The 19714-nt window shown below is 48.9% G+C and overlaps 7 protein-coding genes across 7 annotated transcripts; 3 read left to right on the top strand and 4 right to left on the bottom strand.

Moving 5' to 3' along the window:
* Nucleotides 1–484: 484 nt before the first annotated feature.
* Nucleotides 485–1945, top strand: AtWU_06359 (aminoglycoside phosphotransferase family protein; the record flags this gene model as incomplete). The annotated part of the gene is made up of 1 exon (XM_035501468.1): nt 485–1945. The coding sequence occupies one exon, from the start codon at nt 485–487 to the stop codon at nt 1943–1945; it is 1461 nt and encodes a 486-aa protein (XP_035357361.1).
* A 608-nt stretch (nt 1946–2553) lies between these two features.
* Nucleotides 2554–3472, bottom strand: AtWU_06358 (alpha/beta hydrolase; the record flags this gene model as incomplete). Its single annotated transcript, XM_035501467.1, has 2 exons — nt 2554–2913; nt 2975–3472. 2 exons carry the CDS (start codon nt 3470–3472, stop codon nt 2554–2556), a joined length of 858 nt encoding a protein of 285 aa, XP_035357360.1.
* Nucleotides 3473–5325: 1853 nt separating this feature from the next.
* Nucleotides 5326–6657, bottom strand: AtWU_06357 (putative integral membrane protein; the record flags this gene model as incomplete). The annotated part of the gene is made up of 4 exons (XM_035501466.1): nt 5326–5767; nt 5870–6314; nt 6380–6416; nt 6505–6657. 4 exons carry the CDS (start codon nt 6655–6657, stop codon nt 5326–5328), a joined length of 1077 nt encoding a protein of 358 aa, XP_035357359.1.
* A 2477-nt stretch (nt 6658–9134) lies between these two features.
* AtWU_06356 (short chain dehydrogenase) lies at nt 9135–10049 on the top strand (the record flags this gene model as incomplete). The annotated part of the gene is made up of 1 exon (XM_035501465.1): nt 9135–10049. One exon carries the CDS (start codon nt 9135–9137, stop codon nt 10047–10049), a length of 915 nt encoding a protein of 304 aa, XP_035357358.1.
* Nucleotides 10050–12375: 2326 nt separating this feature from the next.
* AtWU_06355 (Zn(II)2Cys6 transcription factor) lies at nt 12376–14582 on the top strand (the record flags this gene model as incomplete). The annotated part of the gene is made up of 4 exons (XM_035501464.1): nt 12376–12494; nt 12585–12622; nt 12713–14407; nt 14455–14582. The coding sequence occupies 4 exons, from the start codon at nt 12376–12378 to the stop codon at nt 14580–14582; spliced, it is 1980 nt and encodes a 659-aa protein (XP_035357357.1).
* Nucleotides 14583–14778: 196 nt separating this feature from the next.
* AtWU_06354 (short-chain dehydrogenase) lies at nt 14779–15651 on the bottom strand (the record flags this gene model as incomplete). The annotated part of the gene is made up of 1 exon (XM_035501463.1): nt 14779–15651. The coding sequence occupies one exon, from the start codon at nt 15649–15651 to the stop codon at nt 14779–14781; it is 873 nt and encodes a 290-aa protein (XP_035357356.1).
* Nucleotides 15652–16470: 819 nt separating this feature from the next.
* Nucleotides 16471–18166, bottom strand: AtWU_06353 (vitamin H transporter; the record flags this gene model as incomplete). Its single annotated transcript, XM_035501462.1, has 5 exons — nt 16471–16611; nt 16672–17082; nt 17174–17732; nt 17798–17914; nt 17979–18166. 5 exons carry the CDS (start codon nt 18164–18166, stop codon nt 16471–16473), a joined length of 1416 nt encoding a protein of 471 aa, XP_035357355.1.
* Nucleotides 18167–19714: the final 1548 nt, after the last annotated feature.

Below are 19714 nucleotides of genomic sequence, written 5' to 3'. Positions count from 1 at the left end.
CGAGTATAGTTGAGAATTTATTAGCTTGCCTGGATGATTCTGAATGCAAACAAGGTCAATTGAAGTGGTTATTCTCAAGTATTGACGGATTTCTGCTCATGTAACATAACTCAGATAGTGTATAGCCCGGGCTATCTCCGATCGTTGGCATTAATATTTGTATACACTGTAGACTATCTCCGCGAATTAGGAATATATTCAGAACCATTTGGTGAACTGCTAGGTTGTCATGTTGTGATAGATTAACCACGGCTGATTCCGTTGCCAACTTTGTCTCTCGTGGCTTATTCGACGGCATATTCCTTGAAATCTTGCCCCAACCCTCGATTTTGCAAATGGTATAAAAGGTTCATCCCTGATGTAGGGTAATGCTCGCAAATAATGTACCAGATGGGGTTTCGAGCAATATTTGTCACCCATACTCAATATCCTACCGAATCGACAGAGTCCCCAGGGAGTGACTATACTGCTTGCCTTTACGAATATGAAGCCCCAAATGAGCTATGACGATGTGGCATGGGAGCAGTCAGATGAAATCTCGGACACTTGGGTGAATAAATTCCTTAACATCGAGGTGAAGAAAGCAATTGCGCATTTTATCCTCACACATGATTCTGGCGACGACCCCGAATTCAGTATTATCGGAAAAGGCTCGTTTAACATCATCTTGCAAATGAAGTACACGCAAGGGGCGACTGATATTCGCTTCCCGCAACCTGGAGCAATCATTTTCCCCGAGGAAAAGACGAGGAACGAAATTGCTTTGATGCGATACCTGTCAAATCGGACATCAATCCCGGTCCCTTCTGTTCTTCACTCTGGGACACGAGATGAGAGTCCGCTCAGACTCAGTCCTTTTATTATGATGAGCCATATTGAACACACGACAAACATGTATACTGCATTGAATGCACCCAGCGGTCCGGTGGAGAAGCGAGGATATCTTAATCCCGACATCGATGAAGAGGATCTTTGGAAGCTCTACGCCGAACAAGCTAAAATTCTTCTCAAGCTTGTCAAGCCAGAATTCAGCTTGATAGGGTCGCTTGTGCAGGTAGATAATTGTACTTGGGAAATAGCCAGTCGTCCGTTATCAATGAACATGAACGAGCTCGTTCGTTTGGGAACATTGCCTCAGTCAAAGCTTCCACCACCCGACGCCACTTTCAAGACTACGTCGTCGTACATGGAAGCGTTAGCACAGCTTAATACCCAGCATTTGATCCATCAAAGGAATGATTCAGTAGAGTCCGCAGACGACTGTCGGCGGAAGTACATTGCAAGGCAACTGTTCTACAATCTTGCTAAGGAAAAGAGGCTCCTCAGCGCACGCCATGAGCATGGGCCATTTAGGCTCTGGTGTGATGACCTCCGACCAGGGAATATTCTTCTAAACGACGATAATCGAGTGACCGGTGTGGTGGACTGGGAGTTTACCTATGCAGCACCGGTCGAGTTCTCATTCGCACCGCCGTGGTGGCTTCTGATCGAGAATCCAGACGAATGGTCTGATGGGATCGAGGACTGGAAACGCATATTTGGTCAACGTCTTAAGACATTTCTCTCGGCATTACGGCACTGTGAGGATGCCGAGGGTCTGCACAGCGAGTTTCGACTATCGGATGAAATGAAAAAGAGTTGGGAGACCGGCGACTTCTGGGTGGTGTATGCCGTTTTACATAGCTTTGCATTTGATGCAATTTACTGGCTGGAAATTGACAAACGGTATTATGGAAACACCGAGACTGACGACGCAAGTGAGGCATGGAAAGAAAGGGTACAGCTCCTAAATGAAAGCCAAAGAGATGAGATGGAACAGCTGGTAGTGAAAAAGCTTGCCGAGATAAAAAATAGGGTATTGGCGTGGGACCCAGATGAGTATACTGAAGAATATTACCAGATACTGAAGCAGAAGAGACAAGAAGAGGTGTGTGAACAGGCTTAGGAGCGTGCGATGTGATTTTCTTTGGGAACGATCGAGGGCGAGAGATCCAGCGCCATCTTGATACAGACGGGTCAATACTTATCCCATGAAAAAAAATTTGCAAAAGTCTTACATATTGGAGCTGAAAATATGATGTTACTGGCAGGCATAGGGAAATCATCCAACATGTACATTCATAAACCTTTGCCGGGAGTTCAAGATACTCTCGCGCAGGATTCAAACAGTAGGATAGAGAATTTCGATAATTTGGCATCGCAGTGATGGGTGATAAATTTCTTGGCCTTTTGGCGATGACATAGTCTGTTAAGTGTATGTGTATTGCTATATAGTAGATCGTCGATTCTCTCAAGGCTAGACCAAAGACGAGATCTGATATGTCGTTGACCAGCCGGCGGAGAGATATGTTCCAACATAAGATTTGATGGGGTCAACAGTAAGTAATACCCAGTCAGGCATATGTATAGAAAGAAACAATGGTATCATCTTGCCAAACATTCAAGTCAAATCGTGGTAAACGCAGAAATTTGGATACTTGAATCAATACCCTATATGAAGAGTCGAGACTCTATTTTGAGATTATATACATATAATGTTTCATACTTCAGTAGTCAAGCACGGCACTGTTGACGGCACTGTTCGGCGAATTCCTCTACTTTGCTGACGAATTGCTCCGTCCAGCTCAGATGCGGGCAGTGACCAGTAGGTGCATGATAGACGGTAAATGCGATTCCCCTCTGAGCTTGCAATGCAATCATCGCTTCTTGGTATGGCGGAAGCAGTGTCGCATCGTTATCCGAGACAAGGTATGCACAGGGCAACGATGAGTAAACGTCATGGGTCAATACGCCTGTGTTGATGGGCGATGCCGTCAATGTTGCGGCCCATTTGGCTGCTTCATCCGCCTCCAAATCATTGAACATGAATCGGTGGGCTTCCACAATGGTTCCTAAGCCAGCCGCTCCATGTTTCTAAAAACGTTACCGTCAATCATGGATGGTTTAAAAAAATTATATGCGAAATGAAACTCACATGGAATCGCATGAATGGCGGCGTGACAATTGGGCCCTCCTTGGGCTGGAAGAAGGTATGTACGGACTCACCAACAGGTATCACAAAGGCATTTTCAAAGAAGACCCCTATCACACCCCCTTTGTGACCCTTGGCTTGACGAGACTTGTAATGTAATTCGGGGACAGCAGCCTGAGAGGCAATGAGACCACCTGATGAATGGCCGAGGACGATGACATCCTTGCCCCCTAGGACTATGAGCTTTTCAAGAAGTTGATTAACGACCTCAACATCGTCCGAGTCAGTGGGATAACCCTCAGCCGGAGGACCCAAGTCAAAGTCTGGGTGATCAATGTCCCCCACGTTGAGTTGGCTGAGATCACATGTCGGGCGCTGGGGGCAATAAGCCTCGAACCCTCTGCGTTCAAGTGACTGCCTAAAGGGCTCATAGGGAGCAGGAGTATGATAGGAACCTGTGCAGATGACGACTGCTAATTTGGTGCTCTCGTTGGTGGCCATAGTGATCCGGGTTACTCGAAAAAGTTCGGTTTAGTTGTGCGACGCGGATGTGACTGGATTGATGATTCAACAAGATAATGCGGAGGGAAAAATATAACTAATCCAACAATGACAAAGGAAGGGCGGAAGAATCTTTAAATTGAGGCACGTTTTGGCCCCCACCAATACAAAAATTTTCCAGTATTGATCCGATAAGATTGATTTGCTCCTGTTTTCCTAGTAGTGCCAGTGGTGTGATGAAAGGAGGCCAGAGCACATAAGGCTCTGTCCGACTGGATTCATTTTTCAAGCCAGGTGAGCCTAAGGATACAACTAAGAACTAGCACATCAGATCGCTGGCGGGAAGATGCCCCCAATGTAGCCGCAGCGTCTGGTATGATCACCAAATCGGGGGAATGGGGCTCAACCTCCCGGACCCCATGAGAGTTGATTTGGCGGTAGCACCTTTCTGCAATAGAGATCACATAATGGAAGACCGAGTAACCCCTGAATCTTATCCAAGAGCAGACAATAAGAGGCGGGATCACCCAAGACGTTGGACTCTTGGTTTGGGTCGCCCAGGAGCAGAAAGATAATCCCAACATTTCAGGTTTGTGCCCTGGCTCGGTCTCCGAATACTTTCAGAACCAATCATATCGGCGGAGATGATAGTAAGCCCAGCTGTCGGCATAACTGTAGTCTGAAATCTGGATACAGCACCAGCTGTGGTAAGAAGATTAAAGCGCCTTGACCGCGACCATCCCGCGCTTCGCCCCACTACGTGTGCCTCTATGCCTCCGTCCCCATCGTGAGGGTTGCCCACATTGGTGAGGCAGTATTGATCCCGCTGAATGACTTCGGCCGGCGCCAGTGGCCGCGTTCAGATTCTGACCAGTTATATCCAAACCGATAAATAATGGCAGCCGTTCGAATTGAGCCGCCCCGCTTCGGACGAAAGGTACACCTGCTCGTTCCGTTCTTTAGTATCTCTCACTTCAATGCGGCACAGCCGCTCACACGTACCCCACCCACGAGAGTAGGTGATTGTTGGTAACACAGATTGTGAAGCTGAAACGTTGCTCATTTTAGAGTAAATGCATGGACCAGGAAGGATTCCTTGACCTTATAATAACGGATATCATTACAATAACGGATCTTGTGGGGATTCAGCCACCCGTCGAAGGAACCGTGCCGTTCCGGTGATTCCGATTGGTGATCTCGATGAGAATCCTGGTCTTCCGAGGTTTCGATAAATATGGGTGACAACTGCGGCTCCTATATGCGCGTCAGCCTAAGCTTCGAGGCGCTCTGCACAAACACCAAGTCAGAATGTCTTGACTATGCAGTACGTTGCATCCGCCGTCAAACGATGTAGCCTTGAGGCGAGTCAGACAGTGGAAACACCAATTTGGGCCCGGCCCATGATGCCTTGTCACTGTCAGATTTTAGTGCGATGAACCACCGAACTTTTAGGCGAGGGGGGGCACCTGGCAACACACAAGCTGTGCCGTGTCTTAATATCAGAGAATTAGATGAATCGTTATACTGTCAGATTTGCCAACAAAAAAGCTTCGGATTCATAATTTCTGGTACCTGAGATGGTTGGTTCTGATAAGCTCATACTCAACCCAGTCTAGTTCCATTACTAGCGATCTTTCTAAGATTGTTTGACCCATTATCCTTTAATAACACTGCAATAATCACCGCATTGCCACCGAGTATTCAACTCTCCTATTCCCAAAGAGAGCAAATAGGTCCGGCAGAAGTATATATACTGGTATGTAAGGATACCATTCCATGACCCCTGTCGGCGACCTAAATAAACAGGAAGAGTATATGCAGCGAGCAGTTTTCGTGAAGGATTCATCAATCGACTATACTAACATTTCTGCAGAAACGTTTGGCACACCCGACAAGCTATTCGGCATCGTAAGTTGACTCGGGTTGGTCTGGTAAAAAACACCTGGAGAAGGAAGATGTGCCATCTGCTGGGGGCGGATGGCTTCACCACCCCGTTCGAGCTCATCGTCTAGTGAACCGAGCAGCGCGACAGTATCAACACGTTGCTTCCGACGTGACAAAGATCGCCCAATAGACCCAAAGGTTCGGAGGCCTCGCCGAGCCACCTCGGGAGGCTTGGCGATCTGGAAGCGCGACCGGAAGAAGAGCGGGCCCAAGGTTGGTGCACAGGAAACCATAATGCCGCAGGTGATTTCGGCCATGCACAGTATCGACGCATCCAGTGCGCAATATGTTATGTTGGCCCCGTCGCATGTCTTGGTTTGGATAATCCGTTCAATGTTCACACCAGCCGTTCTATACTTGGCGTTAGGTCAATTCCCATGAGAGTCTGTGTCGAAACGAGAAGCAATGTAGAGGCAAGGTGGATGGATACTGAATGCCAACAGCAGTACTTACATCAAACCCAGTAGAAAGGCCGTAGTGACACCAATTTTCTTCTCCTTGGGCATGTTCAAGCCCCATACAACCGGCATCGGTAACGAAACGATCAACAGGTCGACCGTGAGATTGAAGCTCCCTGAGGCAAATTCCACCTGGGTTATGTCTCCGCAAGTCCTACTGACGGTGATATCCCAGTTGGCATTTATAGGCCGGCAGAGTAGAGCGATCGTCAACACCGATGCGATCCAGTAGAGCGTAACCAGCGCCATTGTTGCGATTGTGCACCGGCGGAACCAGTCGCCCCGGAATAGTTCCAGGTACAGACACAGAATGGCCAGACGAAAGGCTGCTACCGCTAGACAGAAGAACCATTGCGATGAAAATAAGACTTTCAAAGAAATCGTCAATTTGTCCATGGGGACGCTGGTGATGTTCCAGCCATATGCTCCCGCCAAAACCCCTAGTCTCTATTAGTCAAGAAATGGCAAGCAATAAGTTTGAGAGGATTCCCGAGAATTGACGTACCAACAAGGTCGTCTATCACAAAGCCGGTGAGACCAAACTGCGGAAATGATTTGTTAATATCTCTGAGTATTTTGGCAAGGTAGAAGCGGTAGTCTTGAGGCACAGGGAGGGAGGAGGCAGCATACCAGCGCCAAGGCGGTCAAATAATCATGGTTCTTCCAGCCGGTCTTGCGAACTCGAATTGAAATCACTCGCAGTAGTACAGCAATCGTACTCAGGGTCCAGAGTATGACGGATGCGACAATTAGTCTCGTACCTTCTCCACGACCAATGGACATTGTGTAAGATAGTACTAGTAGTCAGAACACATATAGCGTCCGAACGCGCACAGGAACTCGATATTCAAGAAGAGGGAATAAGTCTTCTTGGGTTGGACATTATATAACTAATCCCTCAAGCGGTTTACTGGGACTGCCGCTCTTGAAAGAACCCCGCACGCTGGCTTTGTACATGATGCTAATTAGAGGTGAGGCTTCCTATTTCCAGCGGGGCTGCTCCTCAACCGGTCTTAACAGGGATGTCAAGCGTTAGACTTGGTTCTCACAAGAGTTTGTAGAGAGTACTTAACGAGCCACAGGTGACGGATAATGCATGGTGCTGGCCGATCAACCAAGGCTAATGCAACAAGGGTAAGCTAATTGAAGACCGTCAAGCATGGGCTTTGAGACGGGATGAATGCGATATGGTATTTTAAATGTTGTAACACGGGCAATGCAACAAAGATTCCTAACTTCGACTTCAAATGTGATTAAAGCTACCAAAAAATCCTTGAACAAATAAGAATATTTACAGCACTGCGGGAGCTGAGGTTCAGCCAATATGATCTGCAGAGTAACAGCTATTTGATCCTTCAAGTAATCTTCCTTTCTTACCCAGATACTGCTAGGTCTGCGGGGCGTAAACAAAACCCGACACCGCATCACTAGTGTTGCCACCGCCAGCTGAATCTGCATCACGGGCGGGGTCTACCCCCGCACAGCTGGTGCTATTGCGGCAGCGTAGGAGAATCCTGTTTCTACAGGACGGTTCTATGCTTTATCCATGAAACGTCAAACAGAAACACGGGCGGCTGGAGTACTCGTTCACTCAATTGCGTCCGGTCATAAACATGTACCGATGGACAGTTTCCTCTAACCGTACAATAACGTGAACCATATGGCGATGTTGAAAATGAGAAGCTAATCCCGCAGCAAGATGGCATGTAGTATAGGTACGAGTTTTGAATACGCTGGGCATATTTGTGCGATCAGTTACATTTACTGGGACGGCTGGAAGCGCCGACTGACAAGGTTCTTGATGGGCCCTGCTCAGGTGGCTGGGCTTGGACAACCCCACTGTCCTGTCATCCCATCCGGGTGCCCTTGTTGCTAGCTGAGAAATTTGATTAGGGTTACATTTTCAGATGAACCAAAAATAGAATGGTATGTGATAAAACGTACATTAGTCGTACTGTCTAAGGCGAAAAGATGTGTAAGAGTTAGTCCGTAGTTGCTCCTCAGTCACATTTCGCAGGCGTGATCTGTTCTGCCCCCATCATATTTAGTGCAGGATTCCGCGATGCTTTCTTCTTCGTGTCCAACGTTGCAGGTCTGTATTGCTGTGTGTATATTTAGCATAGCCCATCATACCTAATATATATATCACCAAGTCTGTTTCACTCCTGCAATTTGAATATGTAAAATAACTCTCGCAGGACTCAGCGCTGGGTTGTGGGTTGGTTTCCAGAAGCACTGCCATCATTCGCAACAAATGCCAGTATAGAAACAACTTTTGCTGAGTTTATAATGCAGTGGATATCTCAAATCCTTCAACGATTTCGAATGCATATCTTGATGGGCTGTTGGATGGCCAAATCCTTATTGGTGAAGCGCTTACTGGTGTAGTATCCCACAGCTTGTCTCACGGTACATTCTCTAAGGCATAATTCATAACGAGCTCGACGACACAATGAAACTATTGGTGAAAGCAGCCAGATCTTAAGGAAGGCTACAGACCTCAGAGAGCATTGACCGAGGCGAGACATGAAGGCATGATTGAAGGTTAGGAGTGGTTCAGTCTGACTATGGGACATGTCTCCTACTTCTCTTACCTTCGCGATTGGAATACTGAATACCCTTGAACCTGGTAGGATACCTGAAAACACAAGTGGGTATAGCTAGAGGTACTTTATGTACTTTATATACCTGCCTACCAGCGCCAAGACCTCTACGATTGAGAGAAATTGTTGAAGCCACCCCTGAGAGTCCTGAACAAAAATCTAGTAAATGGCTGTGTTGATAACCATAATTCCTTTGCGCTAAAACGCTATTGTTCCAGTTGGGATCAACTTGTCCTCCAATCACAGTGGTATGCCCGGGCGGGTGGACCATGGATGACGGATTTACAGCCCATTACCGCACTACAGATCTTTGGTTCATCGTGAAAGTGGGTCTAGTATGACTACCAAGAGTTCCATACTATGAAGCCCGATGACGGTTTCTCAACCAATGATTGAAGCCATGAAGCATCAGACCAATTTTCCTGGATGGCAACGGCAACAGAACGTGTCGGTTTAAGATCTTCGTCAATTTTGAGCAGAGCACTTTGAAACTACATAAGGGCTCATTTCTTCTCATTCAACTAGCTACTTCGATCCAAGTCTTGTTATCAGGCTACTCCCTCTTGTTTCCCCAGGTCTATCTTGCGGGCCTCTATTTTGGATCAGCCTGGCCTTTGTATTTACAAAACTGAGAGTGAAACCTGCCTTTATTGCAAGATGCCTACGTTCAGCAGCCAGGACATTCCTGACCTTCACGGCCAGGTCATTATTGTCACTGGAGGCAATGCGGGTCTAGGGTACGAAACCATCCGCCAGCTCGGCAAGAACAACCCAGGCCGCATCTATCTCGCTGCTCGATCTAGAACCAAAGCCGAACAAGCAATGACCCAGCTTAATCAGGAAAATCCAGGACACACCGAGATCCGATTCCTCCAACTGGATCTGGCTTCGTTTGAGAGCGTCAAAGAAGCTGCTGCAGACTTCCTTCGTCAAGAGACGCGCCTTGACATCCTCATAAACAACGCTGGCATAATGATGACTCCAGAAGATGTCACCACGGACGGATACGAAATCCAATTCGGCACAAATGTGCTGGGTCCTGCCTTGTTCACCCAACTTCTGCTGCCCACTATGCGCAAGACAGCAGAGGTCAATAGCCAAACTCGCATGGTTATGCTCTCCTCGGCTGCACATGCCATGGCGCCCAGTGATGTGTACAACTTCGATGAACTTCGTACGAACGCTGCCAACCGCCGCACTACTCAGCGCTACACCACGTCCAAGCTTGCCAATCTCCATTATGCTAGAGCATTGGCTGAGAGGGAAACAAAGGTGAAGATTATCTCGGTTCATCCCGGGATGGTGGCAACCAATCTTCATCATTCGTCCACTGGTATCTTCCTTAGACCCTTCCTCCACGCTGCGGTCCACTTTGCTGCAACACCGGTGGAAAAAGGCGCGCTCTCTCAAGTCTTTGCGGCCGTTAGCCCAGAAGCGAAGCACGGGCAGTACTACGGCCCTATAGGCAAGGCCGAAAATGGATCCAAATTGAGCCGCGACCATGATCTCCAGGAGCGATTGTTCAGGTGGATTCAGGCGGAGCTTTCACCACATGTGGGGACACTTATGTGACGACTGGCTACATACATCATGTCGCATCAAGTTATTATGATCCCAAGAGGGCAAATATGAAGTAGAATTCTAATCAATGGTTAATTCACATTTGACAAAGACGAAAAGGAAACACCACTACGTACGACGCTAGTAGTTTGTGGTGAGTTATAGTATGTGAGTGAATGTGTATCGCTTCGTCCAATACATACTATGAATGTCTCTTTGCCCTCCGCCAAGCATGTAAAATTTGATTGGTTGGTTGGCGCACCCTTCCAGTCGCTCAATGACCAACCGCTATTCGCAGGGCTGACGGCGAAAGTAGCAACATCCTTACCTTTAGCCACTGTGACTTTCCGAAAATGAGTTCAGTGACATCCAGGGTTACGGTGATAAAATGCGGGAATGGCGGTCACAAGAAAAGATGATTTGCCCCTTTCTCAAAAACCCTTCTGGTAAATTCAGGTTAGCTGTGAGTGGCTGAAACCCCGTCATCCGGCTGGTTTCCACATGGGGATTATTGGCACATCGACGCTCGCCCCGAAGTTTCTGTTGCCCTGCGATGGTTACCACCACGCAGCATTAGCCCAAGTGGTGCCATAAATGACCTTGTATAGAACTCATTTAAATCCTTACCACAACAAATGTTGGCTAGAAGCTACATGGCAACCAAACCAACGACATGGACCAGGTAGCACGTGCTAATCGGCCTGCGATGGGGAAACTTCGGTGAAATTAAGGGAATGAATGAGAGCCATTTTTCTCGTTCTCCTTATGCATGATCATCCGCCAACTCGATATATCCACTTTAGTTCCGCAGCCACCTTCTGCTTAATACCCTTCATATCTCACATTTAATTTAACACACATAAAGAAGGAATCCAAAGCCCGCATTCTATAAGACCTCACGATATGGTGGCATGATCTTCCTGAGATTGTACATAGTAAACCGGGCGAAACTGAGCCGAGCTTCCGAACCCTTCAATAAGCACCTACGTAGGAAATCCACGTCTATTGGGCAACAGAACGTCATCCACTAGTATTTTCCGAGTGTACTCAGTGGGAAGGCAAGATTTATTCGAAATGACCACCATAGCCCTCTTGCGGGGTCCAGCAGACAAACACGAGAATGAATTTGGAAAACTTGTGTGAATATTATAAAGGAGATAATACACCATGCCTTATGCATCGACCAAGAAGATGGCTTTTTATGCGCTCATATACGCCATCCACGGCAGTTTCAAGTCCAACTATTCGCATTTTAGCGAGTTCGTATCGCGGGGCTTTTTGTCAGGTTGCAACAGCGTTTGAATACGGCTTTCATGTCGTGCGTTAAATTTAGAAAGCATTTAGCCAAAAAGGTTCATGCTATGACGTAGAAGCCACGTGGTATTAGCAATCTTGAATGCCACTGGATGCCAGGTATTGGCAGCGACAGGAAAGCAGTCATGGTAGGTGTGAGCGTCCTGTATGAGCCGGCCGATGATGAGCCCGTGGATGCGAGAACGAACGACTGGCACGATTAGTGTGGAATAGATAGTTTAGTTCCAACATCCATTCCTGTATTCGGTCCAGGTGAGGTGCTCGTGTTTTCTTAATACTTTTTTTGACGTAAATTACTGCCTTTGATAAAAGTCGGGTTTCAGCCCTCGGTAGCCACCAGGTTCTAGGTAACATAGCAGGGAATTTCTAATGGACAAATAGATGCTTATACAAGAGCCATACATTACAAGTTTGGATCTCTCCCCTCATAAAGCGTCAAATTGGTAGCCGGGGATGGGCTTCGGTTTGTGGACATTCGAGAAGGGGTGGATATTTGGAAAATTCTTCAAATGGTAGATCTTGGGCTACGCTGTTCACGCACAGAATTATAAAGGATCTAGGTGTGAGGTCCCCTACTAGTATCCTTGTATGTCTATACAGATGGTGGCCTACTTCTACTCCAGAGAATGCCTTGTCGGCATTCCCCACGGTACTCTCACTATACATATACATATATTCTCCGCCCGAAAGCTGCTCCTCACTCCAAGGGCCATTGATGAAAAACAGAGTTGCTATATAACTTGGCTAGACGTCAACCATGTGTTAATACGAGAATTTATTTGTTGAACAGTATCTTATCCCCATTTTGAATCTTCCTTTTCTACTTCCACTAAATAGTGGCTGAAAGATTCCCTTTTTCTTTTTTGTTGCAATACGTACATCGAAGTGGGGCAGACCAAACGCGGGGTAAGAATGGTACCCGGTAACGAACGGGTATTTAACGGACGGGAGGCCCTCGAGACGAAAGCCACTCTCCCCCAACTCCAAAACTGCGACTCCATAGTGGAAGAACAATGCATCCCCCATGAATGTCGGTGGCAACTCATCATCGCAACGCTCAACGACGAGGGGCAGTGCCACGGGGAAGCCGCGTCGACGCATCAGACCCTCACGCTCACGTGGATTGAGAACAAAGACAGGATGGTAGGTGGACCCTCTCTTGCTTGGTTAACTGCTCTGCCATCTTCACATTGGCACCTAAGCGAACATCAAGCTCGCTTACACACCAGACAGCCTTACCTGCAGAGAGAGACGCGTCAAATGCGATGACGGTAAGCCGACCTGTTTGCGATGCTCCAAGTCTGCTCGCATCTGTCGGTATGCCTCGGACGCGACACAGCACTCTGATCACAGACATGCAGCTACAGCTGCAGCTCTCCCCGCGGCCGACCGAGAGCCCACCAGGGCGCATTCGAGTCCCAAAGGAACGGGTCGCCAGGAGGTCCGTGCTGAGGACAACAGGGCGAGCAATCCAGATGCTGTTGAGGAGAACTCGCCGAAGCCCCAAGAACATCACTCGAATGTTGTGGCAGCATCGACGTCTCATCCGACCGCCTCGGTCATTCCTGAGGCCGCTGTACCACTGCATCCAGACAGCTCAGTCGAGTCGCCGCACTTTGACCCCTTGCACGAACATAATGAGCAGAGATTGCCTAGCCTTGACCCTGCGTTCCCGACATCGCCAGTTTCGCTAAGTCAAATCTCCCTGCTGAATATCTCCCCCTTCGAGTGGTACGACTTGCTAGCGCGGGATGCCATTAACCACATTCAACGATTGAATGATACGTCAAGCGGCGATCCCAGATGGCGATTTCCTGAGATTGCACTCTCTCGTAGGCAGTCACCCGCCCCTCAACAATCCGGGGCTCGGCTTCAGCAGGAGGCGAGTTACAACGAGCAGCAGCGACACGCTCTGACCCATGGAGACGGCCACACTGGATCACCCTTACCAGATTATCAGCAGTTATCCCAGCCTTGGAACACCACAAGTAGGCTAGAACTATCGCCAACCGACCTCACCTTCTTTCAGTACTATATCGAGGTGGTTGGGCCGATTCTAGACTTGTTTGATCCCGCTCACCATTTCAGTAATGTTGTGCCCCATCTGGCACTACGAAACACGGGGCTGTTGAAGTCTATCCTCGCAGTGGGCGCCAAGCACATGTCTCTGTGTCTTCGGCATAGAGGGGATGGAGATGCAGCAGATGGCCATGTAGCAGATACCCCTGCTTCATTGCCCGGAACCGTTCTGTCGACGGAATCAGAGTCTGCCCCAACCCACATGGCGACCCAGTACTACTACGAAACCCTTCACTATCTCTCACAAACACTACTGTATCCATCCTATGCCGACTCCCACGAGATCTTGGCGACAGCCACCATGATCAGCACATATGAAATGTTTGATGCGGACAGCGCTGCAAATAGCAGTGTCTGGGAGCAGCATCTGCGCGGCTCGTTCTGGATCCAGCGGTCTCAGGATAATGATGGCGAGTCGGCGGATGGTCTGCGACAGGCCGTATGGTGGGCTTGGTTGCGACAAGACATTTGGGCAGCTTTTCAGGCGGGCCGGCCCACCATCACCTTCTGGCGTGCACGCAAACCTCTCGAGGAACTCAGCTCGGACGAGCTAGCTACACGAATTGTCTACCTTTGCGGGAAGTGTGTGAAATATGCCGCTTCGGCTGCAATCCCGCCACACCAGGATCCGAGAGAACGAATTGAGCAGGGTGACCGACTCCTGAGTGCGCTCGACGAGTGGTATCATATCCTGCCCGCCTCGTACCAGCCCGTGGCAGTTGCCGGGGGTGGTGGTTCAAGCGTCGTCTTTCCTCCGATATGGATCCATCCGCGAAATCATGCAGGTGCCATGCAGATGTACCATTTCGCTAAGGCGACAGTCCTGCTGAACCAGCCCACGCTGGGCGGACTTAATGCCTACCTGCTTCGCGATAAGCAGCTGACGGAAAGTGTCAAAACGGTCTGTGGGATTGCCAATTCGTGCCAGGAGCATGACTGCGCAATGGCATTCATCAATGTCCAGGCGTTATTTGGAGGTGAGTTGCACTCATCCTGCTCTGATTCAAGACTAACATAATACAAGTTGGCCAATTTGTTCGGTCGCCCGAGATGCGAGAGGAGCTGCTACGCATTTTGGATAACATGTTACGGATAAGTAAGTTTCCCGCCAAAGGTCTTGTTGCGCGACTGCAGAGGGTGTGGCAGGAGTGAAGTCCCGACCAGGGATAGAAGATGTTTGTATATAATATGATGTATTTCACAGAGCCCATGCCAGCACATGTATCTTATGAGAGAAATTCAATGACTACAATAAAATCATTGGTCATTCCAATCATAATATTCCAAGGTACAACGATCGCACAATGCATAAAGTATGTTTTTGTGATTATCTCTATGAGTCTAATTTCTACCACGCCCCCACAATGCCCGCTACGGGAATATCAATGCCCGTCGTATACGACGCACCGTCAGAAAGCAAATATACATAAGCTCCGCCCAGCTCCTTGGGATCCGCCAACCTAGGCATACCGCCATAATACTGCATCTTGAGATCCCAGTCCGGGGCTTGATCCACAAAGTAAGTCATGGCCGTCTTGATGAACCCTGGCGATACCGAGTTGACGCGAATCCCATGCTTGGCCCACTCCATGGCCAGTGTGTGTGTCATGTTCCGCACGGCACCCTTGGTGGCTCCATAGGGAGCGGAAGGAGCTGCACGGTTGGGGCGATAGGAAGTCATCGAAGCCGTGAAGACAATAGACCCCTTGATTCCGAGGTCGATGAAACGACGAGCGACAGTAGTAGCGCAGAAGTAAGCGCCGAAAACGTTCAAGTTGAACAATTGGTCGATCTGGGCGCGACTGAAGTCGAAAGCAGGCTGGTGCTTCGTCATGCCGGCATTGGCAATGAAGCCGTGGATCGCACCTTGTGCAGCAATGACAGCGTCGATGGCAGCGTTGACGCTTTCCTCAGATGTCACATCGCAGTGAACGTAGTGTAGTCGCTTGGGATAGGCTTTTTGCAGTGCAGCGAATTCCTCGCCGGGCTCGAAGATGTCTAAGCTATAGATAGCCTCTGCGTCGTTGGCGAGACACACTTGTGTGAGAGCCAGCCCGATACCCCTGTTGCCTCCGGTGATGCCAATTGCTTTTCCCTTCAAGGATACTTTCCAGTCATGGTCTGGGTCTGGGGTGGTGTCGAGAAAGGCCGGTGACGTGTTTGATGCGGTCGCGTTGCCGTTGCCGCTGGTCGCTGGGGTGTCAAGCATACTTGGAGGCATAGTGGAAGATGTGTTTAGGTGTTGTTAAGATTATGGGAAGGTTGGCTAACTCCTGCAGGGGGCGACTTGCCTATTTTAAATCTCTCCAACTTTGCTTTGTGGTCCATGAGATAGCAGTGCTCGATAGACAGGCGTCGCATGGCTCTTTGGGGACATGCTCGTGCTGCCACGGGTTGGCCAATGCCTCAGTTCTCCGGGGAAGAATGTGGCCAATGGGACGCAATTGCGATGGTCGTTGGTTTCCGAAGCGAGTCCAAGTCAATTTGCGATCTGCATCCAATATCCTATGGGCCGGTGGGTCTTAGAGTGCCTCGCTTCGAGGCCACCCCGGATCAGTGGTGGTCGGGGCGCATCCCGGTATCTCCACACGGTATCTCGCTTGTTGCAGTTTTGTCCTTGGCCACACTATCGATGGTCTCTCCAGTTTTCACCTATGCTTGTGGCTCGAGATTAATGTATATGCATTGATGGCAACATCATGCTCACAATTGTCCTCTCAATTCACGGTTTTAGTTTTTCTATGCCTTATTGTCCAAAGGAGTTGTAACCCTATGTTTCACATCATACTCCACATCAGTTCCGCAACACAAATAAAAGGTGTTTAGCATGATGAGACATGCTTACTGTCATATTATGAGCCAGTCTATGGAAAGCTACTATAATTGGAGACAGTTGTCTTTCAATGAGTTTGTAGATTGACTTCTACACATAATTGAACACTGTGTGAGAAAAGTTCGCCTTAGATAGTGTTGTGATAACTTCACAACAAGCATGGATTGTGATTATGCCGTCCATCAACTGCCCGCATCCACGCCACCATCACTGGACGTTCCCCGACCGTAGACGGCGACGGAACCAGATGTGCAAGACCAGAAAGACAACCACGCCCACTGCCAGCATAGCAGAGATCACAGAGAAGCCCATGATGTATTTCGGGCTGTCCTTGTCAGGAAAAAGATACTATTAGATCTCAATTAGCTCTAGCACTAGGGAACATCAACGTTAGGGTTAAACACATACCGACCCGTAAATTTGTGCTAAATTGCCCAGCGCATTTACCATCGCCAAAGCAACACCCCTAGCCTGCGGATGCATTCCAGCAAAGGCCGAGGAGGCATACGCCAGTGTACCGCCATTGGTGGACCAAAGCCCAGCGGCCATAAGAACCAGGAGTACATACCGAGCAGTGAAGTTATACACGGCACAGACAATGACCGAACAGATCAGGGAAAATGCCAGCCAGCCAGCAATGATTAACCCACGCCAGGTGGGGAACTTGTCACCGCAGTAGGACGTGATACCTGTGGCGACGAAGGCCACGCCGTAGATCGGGACGGTCAGGAAGTTGACTTTCTCGGTGGACGCGTCGCCGAAGAGCCCTTTGACTAGGGTGGGATAGAAGTATGTTAGGGTGCTTGACCCAACGATGACCTAAATTTAACAAGAGATAAATTAAGTAAGGGAATCTGGTTTGTCGTATAGGTATCATGGAAGATCAAGCCAGGCAAAAGAATCAACGAACCATATATCCAATCACAAAGGCCCAGGTGCGGAAGTCTTTGCAGGCTACTCTACACGCCCCCAAGCTACTCAAATGCTCGGTATCTTCGGTGGTTGCCGTGACATTCTCCCTGGCCAGTCGGGCCACAGCTATCTGCCGCTCGCGATCGGACAGTCGTCGCGTTGTAGCAGGAAAGTCAGGCAGGACGAAAAGGGATACGAGCGCACAACCAACGGTGATAACGCCTTCGATGATGAAAAGCCATCGCCAGCCTCTAATTCCATGCACACCTTCAAGGCCATCGACAATGCCGGCCGCAATGAGTCCACCAAAGGCACCTGATAGAACGGCTGCCGAGATGAACACGCCAAATCTCTTGGACTGCTCGGTCTGCTTGTACCATGATGACAAGACCAGTAATACTCCGGGTGCAAAGCCAGACTCAATGCACCCAATGATGACTCTCAGGACTACCAGATGCGAGAAGTCCTTGACAACAGCCATGACACAGGTCAATGCGCCCCAGAAAATCATGATGGTAGAGAGGAAGATGGATGGACGTGACCGACCCAACGCCAAACTGTTCGCATACAACGCTTGGTTATTATAGTCTCAGTCTAATACACGTGCATAGAGAAGCCATACTTGCTAGGAACTTCGAACACCACATATCCGACAAAGAAGACAACCAGAGCAATGGAGTATTCGTTTGAGGTCAGATTGAGGTCTACCTGCATCCCGGAAATTTTGGCATTGCCGATACTGCATAAAAACAACCATTAGCCACTAAACATGGTCAACCTAGATGGGGCATAATCACACATACTTGGTCCGGTCCAGGTAGGATAGGAGATACATCACCCAGACGGTAGGCAGAAGGGTCATGTCAATCTTCCTCACCAGCGCTTTCTCCTCCTCCGGCGTGAAGGAAATCACATCGGTCGCATCTACATCTTCGATCTCGTGCGATGAGGCATCCTTGAGCTGTCCCTCGTAAATGTCGTCTGTGTTCATGATGGCTTGTAAATACAGCGAGGACAGTAGTCGAAAAGAAAAGGCGTCAAGGGCTGGAGCAGTGGGCTTGTCAGGTTTATGTCCCACCACTGTGCCCGAGGTATACAAAGCTAGCTAACTACTTCGAGTATGTCCAAGTTTCTCGGTGTCAGACAAGCCCGCGGCCATCAGGCCACCTGTCATGCCCCGGATTAAGCATGACCGTATCCACCTCCACAATCTTTCTCCGCTCCCCTTGGGGTTCCCCACAGCCCCGACAGCAGTGAGCAATTGGGTCGAAGGGTTTCGCATCGAGGCCAACTGCGGGACCACTTCTTTGCGCCATTGACGCCATTCGTAAAGGTGTTGTAGTGCAGTACTCGTGGAGGTGGATAGCAGTTGACCGTAGCGAACATTGGCTAGCTAGCTAGGAGGATTCCTGTTTCGAACAAGGGAATTTATTGAATGATATTGTCTTGGAAGGGAGATTGCTAAGTGGTAGTAATACCTAGTATATACACATTCTCTTGCATGTAAGATCATGCTGTAGTCAGCTCGAACGGCGGGCACAGCTATATTTATAGTCTTATGTGCAATAAATTGGAATCATGGTGATGGGACAGGGGGTGATTAACTCTCGTCACGAAGCCATCTATCGACGAGCAAATTACACTTAGTGTCTATTTCTGCGACCCAAGTTCATGTGAACCTAGATATCATAGATTTGAATGTGCAGCTATCGTATGATACCCTGCCGGTGGCTGCATGGTCAGCTCGGGGCGATGCTTGACTCCGATCCACTGTTAGAGGTCCTTTACAGAAAATGGCCTTCATTGTAATGGTACCAAAAAGCAATATGAAACAACTGGAATGCTTTGAATTGCATATGGATGAGACGGAGAACACATAAACACGAGTAAACACGAGACCATGGCCTTCGATCCGGGTAAGTTTGGTTTTGCGGGGGTGTTGCGCTGCCGCGATGTGGGACTGCCGTTAACCCCAGAATCTGGAGAAAAAACTCGAGTCTTTCTCCGTCGGTGGATATACCACAGCTACCCCGGCCTTTGGAGCTATCATATGGAGACGGTCATCAGCATAGTTATGCTAGTTTAGGGTCCACAAGTGGTGTACAGGATCTATGATGATCTAACCAGCCGGTGAACGGATGCTCATGTGGCCCTGGTTGGCTTGCGAGGGGCAAGGGGCTCGCATCGAGAGCTATCGGGTGGATTGCCGACCGGTGGGATAAAGCCCTCAATGACACATCGGGGACACCAGAATTGGGAAGGTTAAGAACCATGTGGAGATTTCATCGCCTTCGCTTTGCCAGTAACGTCAACTTGCCGGAGTCAGACGCCGTCGAATGCAGCGGGAAGCTTAAGATTCCGGCTATCCGTGTGGCTCAAGGACAGTTTTAAGGTTTCGAACCAATTGGCGAAGTCTGGGGCGGTCTCGAGACGATGTCAAATATAGCTTTTAGCAAGCCTCAAATTTCAGCAGCGATGATCAGGGCGACCCCCCACAATGCGGGGAATCCGGAGATACCCCAACCCTCCAAGCTGTTTA

This window comes from Aspergillus tubingensis, assembly GCF_013340325.1.
Source record: "Aspergillus tubingensis WU-2223L DNA, scaffold_8, whole genome shotgun sequence".
In the NCBI taxonomy this organism is placed as follows: Eukaryota; Fungi; Ascomycota; class Eurotiomycetes; order Eurotiales; family Aspergillaceae; genus Aspergillus; species Aspergillus tubingensis.
Note: the sequence above shows the minus strand (reverse complement) of the source record. Positions and strands in the feature narration are given on the sequence as shown.